The 15,097-nt window shown below is 49.8% G+C and overlaps 1 protein-coding gene across 1 annotated transcript in view; it reads right to left on the minus strand.

The window, feature by feature from the left end:
• Positions 1-9,430, minus strand: part of TNFRSF1B (TNF receptor superfamily member 1B) — a 58,575-nt gene extending 49,145 nt beyond the window's left edge. The window contains exon 1 of the mRNA XM_063715008.1: positions 8,844-9,430. Within this exon, the coding sequence (XP_063571078.1) occupies positions 8,844-8,855 (12 nt within the window). The 5' untranslated portion in view covers positions 8,856-9,430. The remainder of the gene's footprint in view (positions 1-8,843) is intronic.
• Between the last annotated feature and the right edge of the window lie 5,667 nt (positions 9,431-15,097).

Raw genomic sequence — 15,097 nt, forward strand, 5'->3', positions numbered from 1 at the left:
TGGACAATTTTTTTTTTTTTTTTTTTTTGAGACAGAGTCTCGCTCTGTCACCCAGGCTGGAGCGCAATGGCACGATCTTGGCTCACTGCAACCTCCGTCTGCCAGGTTCAAGCCAGTCTCCTGCCTCAGCCTCCTAAGTAGCTGGGATTACAGGCACGTGCCACCACGCCTGGCTAATTTTTGTATTTTTAGTAGAGATGGGGTTTCACCATGTTGGTCAGGCTGGTCTCGAACTACTGACCTCGTGATCCGCCCGCCTCGGCCTCCCAAAGTGCTGGGATTACAGGCGTGAGCCACCTCGCCCTGCCTTCAATTAGATATTTTAAAAAAAATAGTAGGCTCTCAGTAAACATATGTTGATTATTTTTTGCTTCAAATACTTTTATAATTCAAATGGAAATCCTTGACACCCAGCCAAAGTTGTAGTCCCCTTGATTCAGCCCCCAAAAGAGCAATTCCTCTGGGTTTGTGGTGTTTCTCTCCGGTCTGTTTTCTGCTTCCACACACCATTGTAGAGTGTTATTCTAGATACACGCGTCTACATCTACACAAACGATGAAACACCAGGTGCACCGTCCTGCCCCTTGCTTTCTTCCCCTCGGCTGTGTTTCTGAGAACTTTCCATATTGATGAGTTCAGATCCGCTTATTGTTTCTACCTGCTGCTGCTGCTACTCAGTGCTGCGCCTGCCCGGTGCCTGTCTCACACCTTGCTGCCCCACTCCCCTGGAATGGGCCTTTGGGGTGTTTGTACTTTGACTCCACTGCACACACTGAGATGTGCGTTCTTGTATCTGTCTCCCGAGGCCCAAGGTTGAATGTTTCTCAAGGTCTTAAACCTGGAAAGTAGAACTGCTGGGCAGTGGCAGGCCGTGGGTTTGCACGTTTTCATTTTCACCAGGCCCTGCCAAATTCCTCTCAGGGGGCTGCACCCTGGACACTCCTGCCAGCAGCGCGTGAGAGTCCCAATCCCCACATCTGCAGCGGGGGCGTTTGATCTTGTCAGTGGGTTTCCTTTTACAGCCCTTTGTATTTTCAAAGGGCTTTCAATTCTCCCTTTCAATTCTTTTCAATTCTTTCAGCCTCATCGTGGCCCTGCCAAGTGAGTGTTACCCTTTCCAGGATCCTGGTCTCTCCACCTCTAACTCCCAACCTGTAACCCCTCCAAACCCACTCTCTGTCCCCCTTCCCCAACCCCCACTTTCCAAAACCCCCACCCCACCAAAGCCTCCCCATCTCACTGGTCTCTCCAAGTAGCAGGTGGAGCCATCTGTGGACCACATTTCTCTAGACAAAGTCTCAAACATAAGCAACAGCTGCCTTTCCACCATATATTCTATGCACTCTGGCCTCAGTTTCCCCACTACCCCTGAGTTCCCCTCTTTTCCTCTTTACAAACAAGGCCACTCTGGCCTGGGGAGGAACGTGATTCCCCTCATCTAGTCCCTCCTCCTCCCACCCCCTTCCTCTTTTTTGTCAATAAACCTTAGGTATTTCAAAATTTGGGGGCGGGTCTGAATGGAATCTTTTTTTTTTTTTTTTGCGTAACTTCTCTCTCACTCTCATATTTTGGACCTCAGGTACAGAGAGTTGAGTGAATCATACTGCACAGATCTTGCTGTACAAGGTTCCTCTTTGGCTTGATTTTTTTCCTCAATCCCTGTTCTCATCCTCCTCCGCATCTCTCCAACAATCACTGTGTCCTTACAAAACACGTGGTGGTGTTTGCAGGTGTTTGAATTTCTCTGGCGTAGGACTGCTGGATCAGGGAGTATTTGTGTACCTATTTCACTAACACTGCCAGAAATTTCTCCAGGACTGTGTTCTTGATGTAGAAGCTGGTTTTTAAAAAAGAAAAGAAAAGAGAGAATTTCTCCAGGATGACCACCCTAGTGATGCCTCCACTGTCAGGACTATAGGGTTTCTGCCACTCTCTTGCCCCCAAACTCATCATTAGCCAATGTTCTGATTTGGGCCGATCTGATGGGTGTGAAGTGGAGCCCAGTGTCATTTCATTTGCATTTCTCTGAATATCCGTGGGTTTGAGCACCTCTTCATTACTTGTTAGTCATTTGGGTTTTCCCTTCTGTGAACTGCCTATTCACATCCTTTGACCATATTTCTATTATTTCCTGTCTTTTTCTTGTAGCTTTGCAATAATTCCTTGCATATTCTAGATATCAATCCCTTGTCATTTTTAGATATCACAAATACTTCCTCCACTCCGTCGTCTATTTGGTATCCTTGCTGATGGTGTCCTTTATTGTTGGCAAAAAAAAAATCCTTAATTTTAGTGCAATGGAATCTATCAATGTTTGCCATTTGAATCGCATTTTAATTCCCTACTTATGGGTAATGAAAGAAAATATAGAAAAGTATCATCATGACCTATAGGTAGAGCTACTCATAGGTCTTGAAGATACTTTTCTATATTTTTCTTTCATTAGCTTTATAATTTTCCATCTCATGTCTAGGTCTTTAATACACTGAGACTGTATATGGAGTATAAAGTCTGGAGACCAACCTTTATTTCTCTCCATAGAGTGAGCCAGTTTTTCCTAAACCATCAGCCAAACAGTCCATCCCTTTATTCTTTATCATAAATACCTGGTTCTGTCACTGAACAGTCTATTCTTTTTTATTTTTTATTTTTGTTTTTTGAGACAGGATCTTACTCTGTCGCCCAGGCTGGAGTGTAGTGGCACGATCACAGCTCACTGCACCTCTGCCTCCCAGGCTCAAGCCATCCTCCCACCTTAGCCTCCCGAGTAGCTGGGACCACAGGTATACACCACCATGTCCAGCTAATTGTTGTATATTTTGTAGAGATGGGGTCTCGCCATGTTGCCCAGGCTGGTCTTGAACTCCTAGGCTCAAGTGATCTACCCACATTGGCTTCCCAAAATGCTGAAATTACAGGCGTGAGCTACCATGCATGGCCACTTTTCTATATTTTCTTTCACCAGCTTTGTAATTTTCCATCTCGCATCCAGGTCTTTAATAATCAGGGTTGTATATGGGGTGTAAGGTTTAGGGAGCCACCTTTATTTCTCTCCATAGAATGAGCCAGTCTTTCCAACCCCATCAGCCCAAGAGTCCATCCCTTCATTCTTTATCGTAAGTACCTGGGTCTATTGCTGAACAATCTATTCTGTTCTGCTGGCCTTTTGTTCCTGGGCTAGTTTCGTACGGTTTTTATTATTATAGCTTTAGAGAACATCATTTAGTATTTGGTAGAGTGAATTTCCCTTGTTTGCACTCTGTTTTCAAAATGGACTAAATTATATTTGGTTTTTATTCTCCCCCATACCGTTTTTTTGTTTTTGTTTTTGTTTTTTTGAGATGGAGTCTCTCTCTAGCTGCCCAGGCTGGAGTGCAATGGTGCGATCTCAGCTCACCACAACCTCCACCTGCTAGGTTCAAGCGATTCTCCTGCCTCAGCCTCCTGACTAGCTGGAACTACAGGCATGCGCCACCACACCCAGCTAATTTTTGTATTTTTAGTAGAGATGGGGTTTCACCATTTTGGCCAGGATGGTCTTGATCTCTTGACCTCATGATCCACCCGCCTCAGCCTCCCAAAGTGCTGGGATTACAGGCATGAGCCACTGTGCCCGGCCTCTTCCACATACATGTTTAAATCCATTTGCACAACTCCAGCTGTGATTTAATTGCGATTTCACTGAGTTGATAGGTGAATTGGGAGAACTGACATCTGTGCAACATTAATTTATCCCATCCATGAACATGGCATATGCTTCATCTGTTCAGAGCTTCTTTGTGTCTTTTAATAGTTTTCACTTTTCTCTGGGTGTTCGGCTGTGGCAGGGATGAAAGGTGTCAGTGTCCCTCCCTAACCCGTCACCTCCCTCCCTGGGCCCCCATTTGACATTCACACTAACTCCAGGCGAGCCCCGTGGCAGGGCCTGATCGTTCTATTTTATAGACCACTTTAAGCAACTCCCCCCAGTCCACACAGCCAGCAGAGTGCAGACACAGAAAACAGGACACATCTCTCTACAGTAAATCTCATTATAATCTCAAACGTCTGTTTCATGATGGATTTGCCAGGCCCCAAGGCAAGGGCTGCTAGTGCAGTTGTGTCACTCAACACAAAGAGTTTCCACTTCACAGAGGGAGAACCTGGGGTTCTTCATGCGCTCTGAACACAAGCCTTTCTCCAGGGCTGGCCCTTGGAAAGGGGTGAATTATCAGGAGCCTGTAGCTCCATCCTCCATTGCTCCATCACCGGCAGTCTATGCTCACCCTGAGCCAGCCAGCCCTAGGTCTGCAGGCAGCCCAGCCAGGCTGCAAAGGCCTCACCTGTCCTATCTCCCTCTGGCCTCTCCTAAGGCAAACAGCTTTCTGAGCCTGTCTTCACCTCACCTTCCCCAGATGCTCCCTCCAAAGCCCTCCCCAGAAGTCTCCCACCTAGACCCCCAGGCAGTTCAGATACAAACAATCCCCCACAATGAAACATGACCCCTTCCCATTCCTGATGCTGAACCATCTTTAACGGCTCAGCTCCAACCCCACTGCCTCCTTAACACCCTCCAGGATCTCTCTAGCCCACAGGGTTCTCTTGCCCTGGCTGCAGGTGGTCTGGCATTGGAGAAAAAGCACTGGAATGAGCTAAACCAAAGATTCTCAAAGACACCTCCAGCCATGAAACGCTTTCAAATGAAATCTTAGGATGGAGATGTAACAGCTTTCTCAGATTGCTGGTTCTCTGGATCTAGATCCCAGCTCTAGGGCAATAGATCAAGACCCTATCTCTAGAAAATTCAATAAATAGGGCTGGGCGCAGGTGGCTCACGCCTGTAATCCCAGCACTTTGGGAGGCCGAGGCGGGTGGATCATGAGGTCAGGAGATAGAGACCATCCTGGCTAACACGGTGAAACCCCATCTCTACTAAATATACAAAAAAAAAAATTAGCCGGGGGTGGTGGCGGGTGCCTGTAGTCCCAGCTACTCGGGAGGCTGAGGCAGGAGAATGGCATGAACCCGGGAGGCGGAGCTTGCAGTGAGCCGAGATCGCGCCACTGCACTCCACCCTGGATGACAGAGCAAGACTCCGTCTCCAAAAAAAAAAAAAAAGAAAGAAAATTCGATAAATAAATAAATGATTGAAGATAATTTTTAAAAACTACTCAGAAAGGAGAGAAGAAACCAAAATGTATAAAGGAGTGTCATGGATGATGGGATTGTGTGTAATTTTCTTTTTTTTTTTAAGGAATACTGATTCTTTTACTTTTGTTGTTGTTGTTGTTACAAGGTCTGGCTGTGTCACCCAGGCTGGAGTGCAGTGGCGTGATCTTGGCTCACTGCAACCTCCGCTTCCTAGGTTCAAGTAATTCTCGTGCCTCAGCCTCCCAAGTAGCTGGGACCACAGGCGTGCACCACCATGCCTGACTAATTTTTGTATTTTTAGTAGAGATGGGGTTTCACCATGTTGGCCAGGCTGGTCTTGAACTTCTGACCTTAAATGATCTGCCCATCTGGGCCTCCCAAAGTGTTAGGATTACAAGCATGAGCCACTGTGCCTCGCCAAGATTGTGTGTAATCTTTATTATATTTATCATATTCCTTATACTTCATTTCTTCTTTTATTCATCTTTTCCATTTATAAAGTTTGTTTATTTTTATCTTTGAAGTACCAGCAAACTGGGTGCTTGTCCTGAGGGCCACGGATTTTCTGTGTGACCTCAGTTACATCTCTTGCCTTCTCAGGCCTCAGTTTCCCCATCTGTACTCTCAGAGGGAGGGGCTGCATGAGGCTATGAGCCTCGGGAGTCACACATCACTCGTGCACATCATCCTTGCCCTGTGCACTCTGTTTCCTCCAGGCCATGTCAGCAGGCCTCTCCCCACTGGTACCCACCAGCCTAGCCAGCCCACAGAGGCATAAACCAGCACATTTTTTTCTCATTAGTGAGATTATTTCAGCTCAGAGCAAGGGCAGTCAGGGTAGAGGCTTAGGGCGAGGACACAGAAGGGACTGACACAGTGAGATGGGCAGTTTCCTGCCAGACTGGACGAGACACAGCTCTGGGCCCATTTCCTTGACGCACTACCCAGCCCTCCCTAGGAAGGCAGCACGTGAGACCGGTCCTCTGCTCATCAGTAAGGAGCATGCAATGCTCACCACGTCACTGACCTCATTTCCCCAGCAACGTTTCCCCTCCCCAATTCAAAAGAGGAAGAAATAAGTAATTTTCCCTGGTGCAATTTCCCAGTCTTCACTTATTCAGACTTTTACGAGTATGTGTGCCTACCGCTGCCCCAGCGAGAGCTGGGCAGGGCTGGACGTGGATGAGTCAGAGTGGGCACACTCCCTGCAGGAGCTTGGGCAGGGTGGGCAGGCGACTTAGAAAAGGGACCAAGCCACCTTGGCTGGAGTGTCCTGGGGGCTTCTTGAAGTAGATGGCAGTGATTCGGCCACCTCTTGTTTGTCCTTCAGGTGAAGTTGGTCTTGAGGCTCTCACTCCCAAGAAACTGGACCTCCTTCCAACCCAGGCCTGTCCTGCCTGCCGTGCAGACTTACTGAGCACCTACTGTACGCCAGACAGAGCAGCTGCTGCCCCTCTGCCACCAGATCGAGATCCTGCTCCTAGACATGTGCCCCAGGGAGGAACCCAGGAACCTTTAGCCCCTAGGAATGAGTGGTAAAGTTTCAAACACCAAGAAGCCTAGCAAAAAAAAAGGGTTGCTTTAGACAGCTGGGGTATATCAAAAGGAGAAATAGCATCAACTTTGCCATCACCTAGACCTGGGTTCAAGTCTCTGTTCAAGCCATTGACTGGTATGCAACCATGACCTTGGACAAATCACTTTACCTCCCTGAGCCTCTATTTCCTCATCTGTAGAATGGGGATAAATAGCCTCTGCTTTACATGGGTGCTGTAAGGATCTGAGATGGAGACTCTACAGTGCCTGGCATCTAGTAAGTGCTTAATGAGTGCAGACCCAAAATGTGATGGAGGCCATGTATTCTGCCTTTCCAGAATGGAGCCCAGGTCCCCTAGGGTACAGGAGAGGGTTTCCCTGAGAAGTTCCCAAAGTGCCCAGCCTTGCTTTTCCCCTTCACCCTGGAAGGAAACCCCCTTGGGCTCCAGTTCCCCTGCAGTTCTCCACCCGTCCTGAGGCTGTTGCAACCTCCCACCAAGTAGCCGGCTCAGCCCTGCCAGCCTCCCTCCCCAGCTCCTGTAGAACAATTTCCGCCCATGAAATTCTCTCCATCACCTTGCCCCTTTCTTCTGTAGAAACCCAGAGATGCAAATGCAAGGATGGGGCGATGTCTACCACAGACTCATGATCATAACTACTCACTTCCCCCTACACACCCTGAATCGCTACATTCTCCCAGACCTTTGTACAGCAGGTGCTACATCCCCAAGCCCTGGCTACACACCTTACCACACTGAGGGTCTACACACCACTTTCTTTTTTGTCTTTATAGCAATTACCACCAGCCAATGTTATCCCAAATACTCTTTCTTGTCACTCTGCAGAGGGCAGGGCTGTGTGTCCCCAGCACCCCAGCACAGAGTTTGAGCTTGACAAATATTTATTGAACAAATTAATGGATGAAATTAATCCTTACAACATTTCTTTGGGGTAGGTGCTCTTATTAAACCCATTCTACAGAAGGGAAAGCAGAGACCTCCCTCCATCTAGGCTGGGTGCCATCCACTGGGATTTTGAGCTTGACACAGAGTTTGAGCTTGACAAATATTTATTGAACAAATTAATGGATGAAATTAATCCTTACAACATCTCTTTGGGGTAGGTGCTCTTATTAAACCCATTCTACAGAGGGGAAAGCAGAGACCTCCCTTCATCTAGGCTAGGTGCCATCCACTGGGGTCATGAACCCCAAGCTGCTCTCCATCAAAGCAAATATCATGCTCTAGGCCATGACCAGACTCTAGGTTGGTCTCCCAGTTGGGCTGTGACTCCCTGAGAGTAGTACTGTATATCCCCGCCACTGCCCCACTTCACTGTGCTCCCCAGCTCCAAGCACAGTGCCCAACACATAGTAGGTGTTACATACAGATCTGTTGCTTGAGTGACTAAAGGAGTGGCTGTATGAATGAATGAATGCATCTCTTCAGAGATATTTTCTGCAAGATTTCTGGAACTTGGCCTCCAGTCCCCCTTCACAGTCAGTGCTGTGGGAGCTTGGAGGTCCTGGGCCTGGGTGTCCTGGAAGGGTTTCTGGAGGAGGAGGAGAAAGATGAGGTTGGAAATTCAGGGGTTGGAGCACTGAGCAGAGATTTCATGATGAGGATATGCCCTCTGTATTTGGTGACTGAGCGGAAACAGTCAGGTCTCAGGAGAGGTTTAGATACGGAGCTGTGGAGGTAGCAGCAAAGCTGGATTGGCAGACATTGGCCTGTAGGCACTAGGGAGCCACAGAAGGTTCTGTGAGGGAGAGGCCTGGCCACAGCTGGGCTTTGGAAAGGAAAGGTGGGATAAAAGCCAAGAGCGAATTCCATTACCTGTGCATTTACTGAGCCCCATGGATGCCTGCACAGTGTTCTACAGGGTCTGGGACTCAGGGCTGGGGCCTCAGCATAGTGTTGACCTTGGCCTGAGCCACAATGGAGCAGCATGGCCAAGTGGGTGAGGACGAAGACTCCAGCCAGGTGGCCTGGGTTCAAAGCCTAGCTGCACCACTTAGCAGCTGTGTGACCCTGGGGAACTGGCTTAGCTACTCTGCGTGTCGGTTTCCTCATCTGTAACGTAGGGGTAATGTAATAACTACTTCCTAGTGCACTGTGAGGTTTAAGTGAGAGCACACGAAAGCCTCAAGTACAGCTCTTACCATCTTTCTTACTAACCTGTGACTCCATGCATAGCAGGAATAAAGCTTCTTCAACTCTATTGTCAAAGCCCAACCCAGATGGGCACAAAGGGCTTCTCCGGGAACTTTTGATGAATGAACTTGGCCCAGAGGACCCAGGGTCACCCAGCGAGTGCCCCGGTATTCACCAGGAGGTCTTCTGCACAAGGTGAGGAACCCTCCCTCGGTACGTGCAGAAGCTGTATTTCCTGAGTGAAGTGTAATTGCAGTGAAAAACAACATCCCTCCCAACAGCCTGTACTTGCATAATCTACCCACAACTCTATGTGACTTCCTGACATGGTTCTGTGCAACCCAAGTTGGGGGCCCCATCCTGCCCTGGAAGGTCCCAGACCCTGCCCTCTTCCTCAGGAGAGGCCTGGCAAGACCTCTCAGAGCCTTGATTTCCCTATCTAAAAGCTAGATAGGGCCTAGTTTGTATGGGTACCAAGCTCAAATGTTCTCTAATCAGACAGATGTGAGCTTGCTTTCCATTCCTGCCACATTCTGACTGCACAGGTCCCTGAAAGCACAGGTCAGCTGCTCAGTCCAGAGCTCACACTCTGGAGACAGACCAGCTTGGACTCAAATTCCAGCCAGATGAACTTGGCATTCCACCAGGTTATTTAGTTTCCTTGAACCAACTCCAAGGGCAATAATGGCAAAATTACCAAGAGGCTAAAATGAGACAGTATGTGAAGTGTTCATGCTGACACATAAGATCTCGAGATTCTTTGACACTCCTCCTAACGAGGGGTGGGATCTGTGTCCCCTCCCCTTGAGTCTGGGCTCTGTGACTACCTGGAATGCGGCAAAGGGGATGCAGTGCCAGTTTCCGGGGTCAGATTTTATGACGCTGGCAGTTTCTACTTCCTGCCCCTGGAGTTGTTGGCTCCAGGAACCCAGCAGCCATGCTGTGAGGAAGCCCAAGAAGCTCCACAGAGAGAAACTGACAGCCAGTACCAATTTGCCAGCCCTCTTGGAGGTGGATTCTTCAGCTCATCTCATCACCCCCGCTGGTACTATGTGAGCCAAGATGTGCCTCCCCCTGCTAAGTCCAGGCCACATTGCAGGTTTGTGAGCAAAATTAATGACCATTGTTTTAAGCTATTAAGTTTTGAGGTGATTTGTTATATAGCAAGAGATGACTGAACAGTTACGTCAGTTACTGGTCATTTAACACTTCTTAAAAATGGGGACATGTGTGCTTATCTATAACGTCCCTCTGAGGTCACATGACAATGGAGGTAAAATGCTTTGGCATCGAGTGAATTCTGAATTAATGATTTCCCTGCTCCCATACAAGATCAGCTACATAATTTGTAGAACTCCATGAAAAATGAAAACACAGGGCCCCTTGCCAAAAATTATTAATCACTTTCAAGATGGCGACAGCAGAGCATTAAACCAAGCCCAGGGCCCTTCTGAACCTGGGGCCCTCTGACTGCACAGATCAGTAGCTTGTAAAGCTGCAGAAGCCCAGCTGATGGGATATTTTCGTCTACTCTGTTTATTCTTGCAAAGCTGCCTTGTAAATAAGAACCCAACCCTCTCACCACAGTTACTTTTAACATCGATTTTTTTTTTTTTAAAGGAAGAATGAAAATCAGCATGTCATCTTTACTGCTCCCTTGGACTAGACAGTGACTTTCCCCTACCCCAGCCCCAGCTGACAGCTAGAGTTAGAGCTGTCTCCATCACACAGCACCAAGCTGGGACCTTGGGAAAACCACTTCGCCTCTATGGGGCTCAGTTTTCCCATCTGTCAAATGGGAGGCTTGTTCTTTGATTGTCTTCCTTCAGGGAGCCTCAGGTGGGGCAGTGAGCAGGATATGAGGTGTTACTGGGGATGGAAAGGGCAATTCCACTCTCAGGCAGTTCTCCCCCAGAGATTCCCTGGACTCAACCCAGCGCCGAGTCTCCTGGACCTCAGAATCACACGCCTGTAATCCAGCACTTTGGGAAGCCAAGGTAGGAAGATTGCTTGAGCCCAGGAATTCAAGACCAGCCTGGGCAACATAGAGAGACCCGTCTCTACAAAAAAAAAAAAAAAAAAAAATTAGCCAGGCATGGTGGCATGTGCCTGTGATCCCAGCTACTCGGGAGGCTGAAGCAGGAGGATCACGTGAGCCCAGGAAGTTGAGGCTACAGTGAGCTGTATTTGTGCCACTGCATTCCAGCCTGGGTGACAGAGGAAGACCCTGTCTCAAAAAAAAAAAAAAAAAAGAAAAAAAAATTACACACACCTTTGAGGAAAGCTGTGTCAAGGAAGGAGGCCCTGGTTGGGTTAGCTCTGTGTCCTTCCTGTCTGGTCAGAGCAGTCAGAAAGCCACACCCAGCCTGGAGTTTGACCTTGGGCAGGTTACCCTGCCTCTTGCAACTGTCCCTGCCTTCCCATAAAGGGAGGAATAAAATCAGGCTCTATTCTGTCTCTCAGTTGTGGTGAGTTGAAGATGGAAGGAAACTTATCTAGAAGGCATCGTGCCAGGGGATGACCACAATATGAACACAAGCCCTGACCACAGAGGCAGCCAGGCCACCTGGGCGTGGGGAGGGATTTAGAATCACAGAGTTGGGGGTTGAACTCCAGCTCTGGGACTTCCCAGCTGTGTAGCAGTGGGCCAGTTGCTTCCCCCCTCCGAGCCTCAGTTTGTAAAAGGGAGTGCTGCCACCCAGCCTATCTACCGTCCAGGGTTCTATTAGGAAGCCCAGATGTACAAAGAATACGGGAAGGCCTAGGCGAACTCTCAGCTCTTAAGATGCTGCTCTTGATGGCTGTCATTTACTGAACGTGGCATACGTGCCCAGACCTGGACTTCCACAGTCCCTCTCAGCCTTATAGTTCCTTTTTTTTTTTTTTTTTTTTTTTTTAAGACAGAGTCTCGTTCTGTCACCCAGGCTGGAGGGCAGTGGCACGATCTCGGCTCACTGCAACCTCCGCCTCCCAGGTTCAAGCAATTCTCCCACCTTAGCCTCCCAAATAGCTGGGATCACAGGCACGTGCCACCATGCCCGGCTACTTTTTGTATTTTTAGTAGAGATGGGGTTTTGCCATGTTGCCCAGGCTGGTCTTGAACTCCTGACCTCAAGTGATCCACTCGCCTTGGCCTCCCAAAGTGCTGGGATTGCAGGCGTGAGCCACCGCACCTGGCCCCATTAGGTCCATTTTGCAGACCAGAAAACCCACATTGAATGCACATAAGGGCTTTGCTTGGGACCAAGCAGCTGGGAGCTGGTCGAGCCGGAAGCCACAGCTCCATGTCACCAGCATGAAATGACCACTGCCTCCATGAGGGCTAGAGGGTAAAAAGTAAGCACAGGCCACTGCTGTCCTTGTGATGCTGAAATAATCCCTCTGCCTCATGACCGGGAACACAATCACCACACCAAAACACAAACAAAGGCCTCCAGGCTTCCCAGGGTTTTTCAGTTTGGTTTTTACTCTCTGGAAGATACCCAGAGAAAGGGGGAAGCTAGACCGGCAGACTCCTAACCCTACCCATAGCTACAATCATCACCAGGAATGCTGTCTTAGTTCTTTCTGAGAAAACCCATCTAACTGCTTCCTGGCTGCCAGCAACTGCTGCCTGTTTCCCCAACTTCCCTCCAAAATAGGTTAAAACAACCTTTGCCGCCCCTGGTTTGGCCTTTCTCACTCATTGCTGAAATAATACCAGGATGTTTATTGTTCTACTAGGAAGAAAACAGAAATAAACATAGACCAGTACTTTTATGATAAAATCTAGGTGCCTAATCACAATGACCCACCAGGCCCTCCTCCCCAGGCCTTCCCCCCTCACCTCCTTTTTTCCCTCGCCACTGTGCCTCTTCCACCACCGTGTTCTTCCTGAAACTTGAGGCAGGAGTGTGCCCACTTCAGCTCCCTGCCTTCCAGACCTCGCTGGCTTGTGACATCACTCAGGCCAAGTTCAAAGGGCACCTTCTCAAAGAGGCTGGCCCTGACCACCTAGCTAGTGGTGGCCCTCCCCTCCCACTTTGCCACAGTACCTGGCTCGGGCTTCTTGTGGTTCACAGCGTGATCTGACTCTGGAATGACCTTGTGTACTGATTTGATGACGCCACGGTCTGTCCCGTCCACCAGACACAGGACCCACGAGAGCAAGTCTGTGCCCCACTAGTCCTCAGCAGCTAGACTCTTTCATTGAGGAAAGCCCTTGAACAGCAATGTGGTGCAATCTGGAATGTGCTAGAACAACGAGTGAGATGTCCCTCCGGAGGGACCCGCAGCACTTCGCCAACATGCCCAGAGTTACAGACGTCAAATAATGAGCCAGTCCTATGACTGTGATTTGAAGGGTTCTTGGGGTAGCCCATAGAGCAAGAAGAGGCCTGCCCACTGCGGGGCTTCCCACAGCAAGTTGGCCCCAAGGGCGGCTAGGTTCCCAGGCTGGCCTGAAAGCTCTGATTAACCTTGATGGGCTGAATTCTGCAGATATAGGAAGGGCTCGCTCTTGGCAAGTGGCCACCAGGCTGGAATATGGACAGAACCTGCCACTCAGCACAAGCCACACACCAAGTGGCATGTCAGGGAAGCCCCACAACCCCGTCAGGTAGAGACTGACACCCCCATTTCACAGACAAGAAAACCAAGTCTTAAAGAGATCATGGAACATAGCCAAGCGCATGCAACTGATAAATGGCAGAGCTGGGATTCGAGCCTGTGTGTGACCCCACAGCGCCATCACCATCCGCAAGCTGCTGTTGTGTCAGAGCTGCAGAGAATGGCAGGCAAGCCTCTCTGCCCTGTGCCTGGCTCACACCCATAGCCCCAACATTGAACACCTGCTCCCCTGGGTCAGCCAGGGGCAAGGGTTCCAGGGTGTTTGGCCAGCATGGGGTGCTGGCTCAGGAGGAGGGGCCTGGCAGAGGGGCCTGGTGGAGGGTGCAGGGGCCTGAGGTGTCCTCAAGCAGCTTCTCCTTCAGCCCAAGGAGCCCCCCTTGAAGCTGAACAGTCTCGCCTTGACTAAGCTTTTCTCTTGGGCCGTGGCTGTGAATCTGATGTCCCCACACATTCTGGCCCAAGCCCCCCCACCCCCACCCCACACTTGTCCCCCACTGCAGAGGATTGAGGAAGTGGGTGGAAGAGAGAAGGCACCCGAGGAACTGTGGCTGGAGAGCCGCCTCTCATCCCCACACAGGTTTTCATTTCTACTTAGCCCAACCAATCAGTGCCTGGTGACCGTGGGACAAAGATGACCAAGAGCCAGTCTTGGGTCTTTAACACCTCACTGTTGGAGGGTGAGGTCGTGATGGAGTGAGAGACGCTCTAGGGAGGTCCCCTCGTTCCGTTTTAGGGACTGACCCGAGCTGTGGAGATTCTGCGAACTGTAGAATGGTTTTTACCACCTACAAAAGTGCCTTGGGAAACAATGGCTTTTCTTTGAAGGCAACAGCTTCCATCTGATACTTACCACTTGCTGTCCCTCTCTGATCACAAATGCTTAGGAAGAGGTGTGTGGGGGTGTCGTCACAGCCTGAGAATTGTTACCTTGAGTAGCAGGGGGCTCTGTCCATCTGCCAACCTGGACGTGAGCACAGCGAGAATAGAAGGGGTCCGCTCATCGCTGGGCAGGATGGGGAAATTCACCCTGGCTCCTGGACTGAGTGCATGGCAGGCAGTGGCTGGTTCAATGGCTGGGCTGATGTCTGGGTGTGGGCTGGAGTCGTGGGGATGGGGTGGGCAGGGTCTGTCCGTGGCTGTGGGTTTCCTCCACCTCGCACAGGAGACACAGTCAGAGGGGACCTCAGGCTGGCTGCCTGGGGTGGAGGCTGGCCCTAAAGTGCCACTAAGTTGTGCCCAGGGAGGCAGGCTGGGCTCCTCCCAGCTCAGACACAGAAGCCCAACACTCCCAGATACCTGCGGTCCTCCCCCTGCCTCCCAGGGCTTGGGCACTCACACTGTTCCTTGGAGAATCCCTTCTCCAAAGCTATGGGGCTGCTCGGCCCAGCCTAGAGGGAGGAAGGCCATGGAGAGGCCCAGAAACCTTCCTACTTTCTACAAATACCTAAAGGGAGCCTTGTGGCGATAGTGGCCTTTTTTTTTTTTTTTCAAGATGGACTCACTCTTGTCACCCAGGCCGGAGTGCAGTGGCACGATCTCGGCTCACTGCTGCAACCTCCACCTCCCAGGTTCAAGCGATTCTCCTGCCTCAGCCTCCTGAGTAGCTGCGATTACAGGTGCCCACCACCACACCCGACTAATTTTTATATTTTTAGTAGAGACGGGGTTTT

This window comes from Pongo abelii, chromosome 1 (genome assembly GCF_028885655.2).
Source record: "Pongo abelii isolate AG06213 chromosome 1, NHGRI_mPonAbe1-v2.0_pri, whole genome shotgun sequence".
NCBI lineage: Eukaryota > Metazoa > Chordata > Mammalia > Primates > Hominidae > Pongo > Pongo abelii.